This window comes from Protobothrops mucrosquamatus, unplaced genomic scaffold (assembly GCF_001527695.2).
Source record: "Protobothrops mucrosquamatus isolate PMUCROS unplaced genomic scaffold, P.Mucros_1.0 scaffold_169, whole genome shotgun sequence".
Classification (NCBI taxonomy): Eukaryota; Metazoa; Chordata; class Lepidosauria; order Squamata; family Viperidae; genus Protobothrops; species Protobothrops mucrosquamatus.
In genome coordinates this window covers 196,417-205,516 of record NW_015386245.1, presented here as the reverse complement: position 1 = coordinate 205,516, position 9,100 = coordinate 196,417, and the positions used below count along the sequence as shown (strand labels likewise).

The 9,100-nt window shown below is 38.9% G+C and overlaps 1 protein-coding gene across 1 annotated transcript in view; it reads right to left on the bottom strand.

The window, feature by feature from the left end:
• Nucleotides 1-2,532: 2,532 nt before the first annotated feature.
• LTBP1 (latent transforming growth factor beta binding protein 1) overlaps nt 2,533-9,100 on the bottom strand; it is a 128,380-nt gene continuing 121,812 nt past the window's right edge. The window contains exons 27-28 of the mRNA XM_015822022.1: nt 5,296-5,445; nt 2,533-4,073 (exon numbers count right to left, since the gene is read on the bottom strand). Coding sequence (XP_015677508.1) covers nt 3,904-4,073; nt 5,296-5,445 — 320 coding nt within the window. The 3' untranslated portion in view covers nt 2,533-3,903. The remainder of the gene's footprint in view (nt 4,074-5,295; nt 5,446-9,100) is intronic.

The window sequence follows — 9,100 nt, the reverse complement described above, 5'->3', positions numbered from 1 at the left end:
TGGTGAATACATGATTAGGGGTGACATAAGAAGAGAGAGGAATTAGTGGGATCCAAACTGGATACATCTGGAGCTTCAGAATGTTTTTTTCCCCCTAAGAATTTGATGACACATGAATGTTTATTTGATTTTTTTTTTGAAGCATCTAATTCTAATGCATAAGGAAGTTATGGTTTTGCCCAGTGCTTTTTTTCTAAAAAAAAAAAAGGTGCCGGAACTCACACACGTCATACAACCCGCCTTGGCTACCCTACAAGGTTCCATCCAAAAAAGGTGCCGGAACTCCGTTCTGGGCATTCTATGAGAAAAAAAGCCCTGGTTTTGCCTGTCCTATTCACCTGTATTTATTCTTTGGTGATGCTTTCCCTTTCTGTCTAATTAACTTGGTTAATTATGGATATGGATCTAAAGATGTGGCAAAATCTCTGCTCTCTTTTTCCCCCTTCTCTGTAATCAGGCTAGAGAGAGTGGGGATTTTGCCATGTCAGTTCAAGTACTATGGCAATTGGATCTCAAACACTACGTGCTCACAGGCACTTCCTGCCAATTTTAGAATTTATGAAAGAATCCTAAAACAGTAGGTACTTCTGCAAATACACCAATGCCAGTTTAATATGCTGTTCTTCACTTAAGGGGGAGTCAGGAAATTGGAGCATATGTATGAACATGCAACATTATTCATTTATGAAACTGTGTGCCACACACTTTTTCAGTTAATATCAGGCTGTAGTGGCACCTCAAGGCAGTGCTAGGAAGTGCATAAATCTGACACAGTGAAGGAACAAGCGGGATATAAATTAACCTGTTTTCTTAAACTTTTAACCTTTCATGTATGAAGGAATAGATGATCTGGTTCTATATCATGACATCTGGTTTTTTAAACCACTGTATATGATCATCCTTTATTTTTATATTTTTAGTGTAACTATTTGCTACTACTGAATACTAATAATAATAGTAAAGTTGGAAGGGACCTTGAAGGTCATCTAGTCCAACCCCCTGCTCAGGCAGGAAACCCTATACCATTTCGGACAAATGGCTGTCCAGTCTCTTCTTAAAAACTTCCAGTGTTGGAGCATTCACCGCTTCTGGAGGCAGGTTGTTCCACTAGTTAATTGTTCTAACTGTCAGGAAGTTTCTCCTTAGTTCTAGATTGCTTCTCTCCTTGCTTAGTTTCCACCCGTTGCTTCTTGTCCTGCCTCCAGGCGCTTTGGAAAATAGCTTGATTCCCTCTTCTTTATGGCAACCCCTGAGATATTGAAACACTGCTATCATGTCCCCCCTCGTCCTTCTCTTCATTAAACTAGACATACCCAATTCCAGCAGCCGTTCCTTATATGCTTTAGCCTCCAGTCCCCTAATCATCTTTGTTGCTCTTCTCTGTACTCTTTCTAGAGTCTCAACATCTTTTTTACATCGCGGTGACCAAAACTGGATGCAGTATTATCATTAAACCTAGGATACAAAAACAAATGCACATTCTTTCATTAAACCCACCTTTATATCCCACTCTTATCTTTTATGTGCTTTAAAGATCAATATAAAACTGGATATCAGTCATATCAATACATTTCTGAATATCAGTACAAATACTGATACAAATTTCTTATCTTACAGGATTGGGATACATGCTCAGTATTACCCAGCCTGAAATGTTATCAAGCCAGTTCTTTGTTCATTTCCAGTATTGTGTTTTCATGTCTTTCTGTCTGGCTAGCATCTGTTGCTTTCTATCCTAGCTTAGTATCAAAAATTGGAGGTCTGAGCAGGAGAAATACTTATGAATACTCTGGCCAGTTTGGCATAGATGAAGGGCTTACTGAGGTACAATAGAAACTTGTTATCCATTGTTGCATTACTCCACCACCAAGACAATACTGTAAAGGTCTAAACATAAAACAATGTCCTTTTTGTATGCTGCCTTTCATCTGCTGATTGGACTTTTTGTTTATTATTCTCAATAAATGTAACAACCAATTCCCCATTCATGGGTAGTGTGAAAATAAAGATCAAAGCACTGCAACTAAAGAATCTGACTTCAGCTGAAGTCACATCAATGTTACTAAACTGACTAGTACTTGGTATTTTTTGGGAGAGAAATCTTTTTCAAATATTTAAATATAGCACAAATATAGACTTTGCAGCAGCCGGGTATTTATTTGGCATTGCCCCTTTCTCTCTCTACTTCAAGGTAGAAAGAGATTTAAATGCTAGATTTTTTTTTTTTATGGAATTGAGGCTGCAACTGTAAATGTTCCTACTGGAAAAATATCTTATTAACTACGCATACCAAATTTGCTCATCTGTAAGTCAGCATTTTTCAAATGAATAGAATTTATTCTGAAATAAGGGAAACAGCCTATGATTGGGCAGTAAAACTTAATTTTCTCTTTGGCAAACTGTTTTATTTATTGATTTATTTTTTCTTACAAACTATCTGGGATCTGTATTCTTATGTTTTTCAAATTGGGTAGTCTTTCTAAATCGGCTGCTTTGGGAAATGGAGTACTTTTAAAAATCTACATAGGTCTGAAGATGAGCTATTCATGGACTGGATGAACTTGCAGGCTATAATGTGCCTTTTTTGTAATATGTTGTGTGGATTCAGTCTTTGTAGCTTACTTATAAACCATTATTTGTGGTTTAATAATGGATGTACCTAATTGTGGCTTATTTGGCAATCACACTTGAAACAAAACATGGTTTACTATTTTTGATCTCAGTGATAGTTTGCTTTTTACCTACTGAATATTAGGGTTATTCTAATAATGAATGAGTCGTCCATTTCAATGCCCATTTGTAGAGTCTGTAATTGTGCATGAAACAACTCAGCATATGCTAAGGTCTGCAGACTGCCCAATTTTCTGTATAGTGAATGAATCAGAATTCCTTTGAAAAACAACTGCAGCCCACTTTTCCATCCAAATAGATTGGGAAGGGATTAAATCTGCCATGGTCATGAAAGTATCAAGAAAGACAAACCCTACAATAACAAACCGCAGAACTTGAATAATTATTGTCACTTATGTCACATTAATTGCAATAAAAATAGAGGCAATAAAAGGACACTTTAGAAACAGGGCACACCTTTTTTCCTTAAAAAACAGATTTTATTGAGCTTTAATATGTTAGGGTAACCAATGCAAGATCTGTGTTCAATTTATATATTACAATAAAAACAGGAACTCCTCTAGCAGCTTTGAAACTTGGCAAGTTTGGCTGTAATGCATGGTAAGTGCAGTAAAAGGCTGTGTGAAGTACAAAAGGAATACAAAAGACATTTCTCTCCATGGACTGTACATTCTTTTAAAGAACAGTGCCTGCTCCACAGGGCAGTCATTTAGCAATTTTTAAAAGTCACTGGCCAATGTTCCAGACAAAGATGAACATTTCTTTGTTTGTGTTTGGAAAATTGCTTATCTTGCCATAGCTGGATTGAAAGGGGGAAAAAAAAGCTTTGAAAGGAACATTAGGCAAAGATTTGCTAAATGAAGAAGGACTATAACATATTTTCACAACTAATTATATACCAAATAAATCAAGCAATAGTAAAAAAAATTCAACCCTCCCCAAAACAAAACAGAAACAAATTCCCAAACCCTTCTGTTCAAAATAACAGCATTTATTGCTTATTCCCATGAATTTCATTTATGAACACATAGTATATTTAATTACTTCTTCCACACAGGGAAATGTGTCCATTTGGTCTGCTGCTTTAGTGAAGATGATATCTATTAAACCATCACCTTTCACTTTTAAGAAGATATTTTATTGCTTGTTTTTCATATATAGCCAGCCTCTGGATTAGGCACATCCTTAACACAAGTTAAATATGCTTTTCTCTCTGTTGCCTTTTGTTTATACAGTGCAGAATATACGGACTTAAAAATCACAGGGAGCTGCTCACTCCAGGTCGCTTTCTGGGTCTGAGTTCAAGGGTGTGCAGTAGTTTGGCCTGCTCGAAGGGACGAAGCCCGGAAGACACACACACTTATAAGATCCTTCAGTGTTGATGCATTTGGCGTTCTTACACAGAGACATCCTATTATTCAGTTCATTGCATTCATTCACATCTGGAAGAAAATGTGAATAGGATCAGGTTTAGCACATTACGTTCAACCAGAGGACAGGTACAAGAAAAAAAGTGACCTAGCAAATAAAATTAATTTAACTGAATTATTGCAATTTATCTACATACAAATTATGACACTTATAGTAAATACCACTGGTGGCAGGAAAAATACTACTGAATAAAAGGATATCCCAACCGTCCTTAATGTATGTGATTGAGTCTCTAACACAGGGGTCCCTAACCCCTGGTCCGGGGACCGGGACCGGGCCACGGCATGCCAGCAACCAGTCCACACAAACAAGCAAAGCCCCATCCGTGGGATGCAGGCAGCACACAAAACCACACACTCTTCGGTTCATGAAAAAGCCTTTCTCCATGGAACTGGTCCATGGTGCCCAAAAGGTTGGGGACCTCTGCTCTAACAGATACCGATAGTATAAACATTTAAGTCATACATGCTTGGCATCCAAAAGCACAGCAACATTCGGAAGGCCTGAAGGCATAACAGGGAATACTTTGGGTTCCTTAAATTAAGGAATGCCACCTTATGGGACCTAGGAAGCATGCCTTTGGAATACCTGACCACTGGAGATTAAATTTATTCCAACCTATTGGCCTTCTGAAAAGACCTGGTTGTTTGCACTGGCATGGGATTGGAAGTTAGCAATCCTCAGGTTTTTGTTTTGCTTTAAGATGTTATTTTCAGCTGCAGTTTTTAATTTTTTGTCATTTAATGTTACATTTATAGTTATTTCTATTTTTTTTAATTCTAAATTTTATTTGCTGTTGAGAGTTGCTTTGGCAAAAAGGCAGGCACACAATGGGGAATATACCAGACAGTTTGCATAGTGCATTCAGAGATACTGGGGCTAGAACATTGCTTTTAATGTGTATTCTACACTGTGTGCCTGCTTCCTCTCTTGTAATCCCTTTCTCTCCAATCTCTCTGCTCTGCAAGGGTTAAAAAAAGAAAAACTTCAGGTCAAGCATAGGACAACATATACTGACTGTAATGGCAATCATGTGACTGAGGGACACTGCAAAGGTTGTAAATGCAGGTCTTGTACACTTGGAAAAGGACAAGCTATTTTTTTTTATCACCAGTTGTCTGCAGTGTGATATCTCTCTGGGCCATCTGACACTCACTCTGAAAGATAGTGCCATTTTCTATCTTTGAATGTTATGGGAATTGCCTGGATGTGAACAGTGCAATACATTCTTACCAACACATGTCATTTTGGTCATGTCCAAATGGTAGCCATCAAAACAGTCACAGGTATATCCTTCCTGCACCCTGACACAACGTCCATTTTCACATCCATTCAGAATTCCACATTCTTCAGCTTGTAATTCCTCAAAGCTATTCAGGAAACCTGGATTTTGGAGGTAAAAAAAGGATTATGGAGGTAAACACACAAATTAGTACTCGTGCTGATTCAAAGAACTAAGTACTTCTCTAGCACAAAGTCAGAAGTTATGAGGTTGGGCTTGCAAGATTGATTTTAGCCTTTCCAAGTAGACCAGACAGGAAACACAAACTGATAAACTAATTCTACTTTACTGTAAAGCTATGTTAACAGAACCTTGCAATTCTAAAAGTACAATTCTCCCCCCTCACCTTTATAGCATGAGAACTAAGGGATCATCCCTTCTGAGTCTCTTGCTTCTCCCACTATGCAGTGGTGGGCTCTGTTGTTTCTTATCTGACTATTCCTTAGGTAGCATGTCTTCCCCCAAGATCTCCAAAGATCTTTCCCACATACCATTGCAACCATATATTAGAGACACTGACTGGAAGTTAGTGATGAGAGGACAAATAAAGTGGGGGAAATGCACTAATGTAGCCAGAAATAAGTAGGTAAAAACAGCACCAATTGATAGATAGCCTTGTTCCTTGGCAGAATAGGGCCTGCAGTGCAGGCAAGACCATTTATGCTGCATACTTTTTTGCTAGTTCAAGATTGGCAGATGGCATTTTAACTCAGCTATGAGGAAGCTGATCTTTGCGTAGATCTTTTCCAAAAACAATACTGTCGCTGAAGAGAACTGTAGGTGGCAGCCAAGCACAAGCTAAAAGTACTTTGGGAAAACCTGAGATCTAAAGGCTTTGTAGAATTTGATTGGTCAAAGAAGGAATAATTCCATGAGGTCATTTTTGAAGAATACTTTCTGAATGTGGGTGATTTCTAAGCCTGGCTGGGGGACACCACCCTTTTATCTGCTGAGCAGGAGGGGAACAGCAGTTGGTATTTTAAATAATAAGCCTTATATATATATATATNATCAAAAGCCGCTGAGAGGTCCAAAAGAACAAGGACAGAGGAGTACCCTCTGTCCCGGGCCCTCCAGAGATCATTGACCAACGCGACCAATGCCGTTTCCGTGCTGTGCCCCGGCCTGAAACCCGACTGGTATGGGTCTAGATAGACAGTTTCATCCAGGTGTCGAGGGAATTGCTGTGCAACCACACTCTCGACAACCATCATGCCATCATTAAGCTGCTCACATGGCCGCATTTCAATTTGATGCTTTTTTCTTTTTCTTTTTTTGCAGCAGCAGTCATTAAGCAAACACTGCGATTGTTAAGCAAGTGCTATGGTTGTCATTGTTCGCAATGGGCATTTTTTTTTTTGCCAGAAACCAGAAATAAACAGCAGTTTAAGGGGAAAGGTACGGTATATAAATCATGGTCACATGACTGCAAGACACTGCAAACAGTCATAAATGTGAGTTGATTGCCAAGCACCCAAAATGTGATCATGTGACTGGGGGGGGGGCTGGCCGGTGGAACTTTAAGTCTAGGTCATAAGTAGCCCTGGGCATGTCTGCCATAACTTTGAATGGTCGCTAAGTGTAAATTCTATCTATAAGACAGCCTGCAACATGCTTCCCAAATTTCTAGGATGCCTACTAGCTGCAGAAGAGAAGGATAGAAGAATACAGGGATGATCTTGAAGAAAATATGTGGCGTGCATTAGGAAAAAATGACTTAGCTCAGGAAAAACTGAAGAAGAAGTGAGAAGGAAACTTAAGATAGGCTCACCTTGAGTCTGTTCTATATAAGAGGGAGGGCAGGGGAAAGGCAGTCAGGCTTCAGGATTCTGTTTTTATAGCCTAGGGCAGATTTCTAGGGTTTCTTGTGGCATCTGTTTCCTGACATAGCCTTCCTCAAAGGGCTGACAATGGTGTTTTTCTTTTTAGGTGATTCTTACAATGGCAATACCTCCATTTATTGGGTGGAAGAAGCACAATTCCATTGCACAATTATATCCAGTTTTCTGGATGACAAAAGCATTTTGCTTTTAAGAGAAAGAACGGCTGGTCAGTTGAGTGTAATAAAGATTTGATTTGATTTAAAAACTTTCCAGCCATCCTCTAGCCAGCTGCAGAACTGATAGCAGACATCACATTTACCCACTAAGAAATAAATGAAGGGTAATCAGTGTCTGAAAGTGGAGAGTTGGCACAGCGATAGAAGTCTGCATCCCTGCTTTCAACCGAACCTTTTGGCAGCTGTAAGTAACTATGGAGCAGACATTATATAGGGCAATATAAAAAGGAAACAGACAAGCCAAAGTTAAATTGTCTTGCTTGCAAAGGCATAATGCTTCATGTTCAGATTTCAAGAAATAAAAACCATGAGTGCCTCTGGCGAATGGAAAGCAGCCAGATCCGTGCAACAGGTTTGGCATTGGCAAATGTTGTGAAAGGACTATGGGTGGAACCGTCCTTCTCACTTGACTATAACCCAGAGTCTGGATTTTGTTAAAAGACCACTAAGAGTTATGCAGGGTCCAGGAGACTGGGAGGTTTCTTTTCATGATATGTACATTTTGGAAGACAATGCAAAAGAATCTTTCGGATAGATCTGAAAGTTTATGGTGAATACATGATTAGGGGTGACATAAGAAGAGAGAGGAATTAGTGGGATCCAAACTGGATGCATCTGGAGCTTCAGAATGTTCCCCCCCCCTAAGAATTTGATGACACATGAATGTTTATTTGATTTTTTTTGAAGCATCTAATTCTAATGCATAAGGAAGTTATGGTTTTGCCCAGTGCTTTTTTTCTAAAAAAAAAAAAAAAAAAAAGGTGCCGGAACTCACACACGTCATACAATTCTTGGCTTGGCTACCCTACAAGGTTCCATCCAAAAAAGGTGCCGGAACTCCGTTCTGGGTGTTCTATGAGAAAAAAAGCTCTGTTTTGCCTGTCCTATTCACCTGTATTTATTCTTTGGTGATGCTTTCCCTTTCTGTCTAATTAACTTGGTTAATTATGGATATGGATCTAAAGGTGTGGCAAAATCTCTGCTCTCTTTTTCCCCCTTCTCTGTAATCAGGCTAGAGAGAGTGGGTATTTTGCCATGTCAGTTCAAGTACTATGGCAATTGGATCTCAAATACTACGTGCTCACAGGCACTTCCTGCCAATTTTAGAATTTGTGAAAGAATCCTAAAACAGTAGGTACTTCTGCAAATACACCAATGCCAGTTTAATATGCTGTTCTTCACTTAAGGGGGAGTCAGGAAATTGGAGCATATGTATGAACATGCAACACTATTCATTTATGAAACTGTGTGCCACACACTTTGTCAGTTAATATCAGGCTGTAGTGGCACCTCAAGGCAGTGCTAGGAAGTGCATAAATCTGACACAGTGAAGGAACAAGCGGGATATAAATTAACCTGTTTTCTTAAACCTTTAACCTTTCATGTATGAAGGAATAGATGATCTGATTCTATATCATGACATCTGGTTTTTTAAACCACTGTATATGATCATCCTTTATTTTTATATTTTTAGTGTAACTATTTGCTACTACTGAATACTAATAATAATAATAATAGTAAAGTTGGAAGGGACCTTGAAGGTCATCTAGTCCAACCCCCTGCTCAGGCAGGAAACCCTATACCATTTCGGACAAATGGCTGTCCAGTCTCTTCTTAAAAACTTCCAGTGTTGGAGCATTCACCGCTTCTGGAGGCAGGTTGTTCCACTGGTTAATTGTTCTCACTGTCAGGAAGTT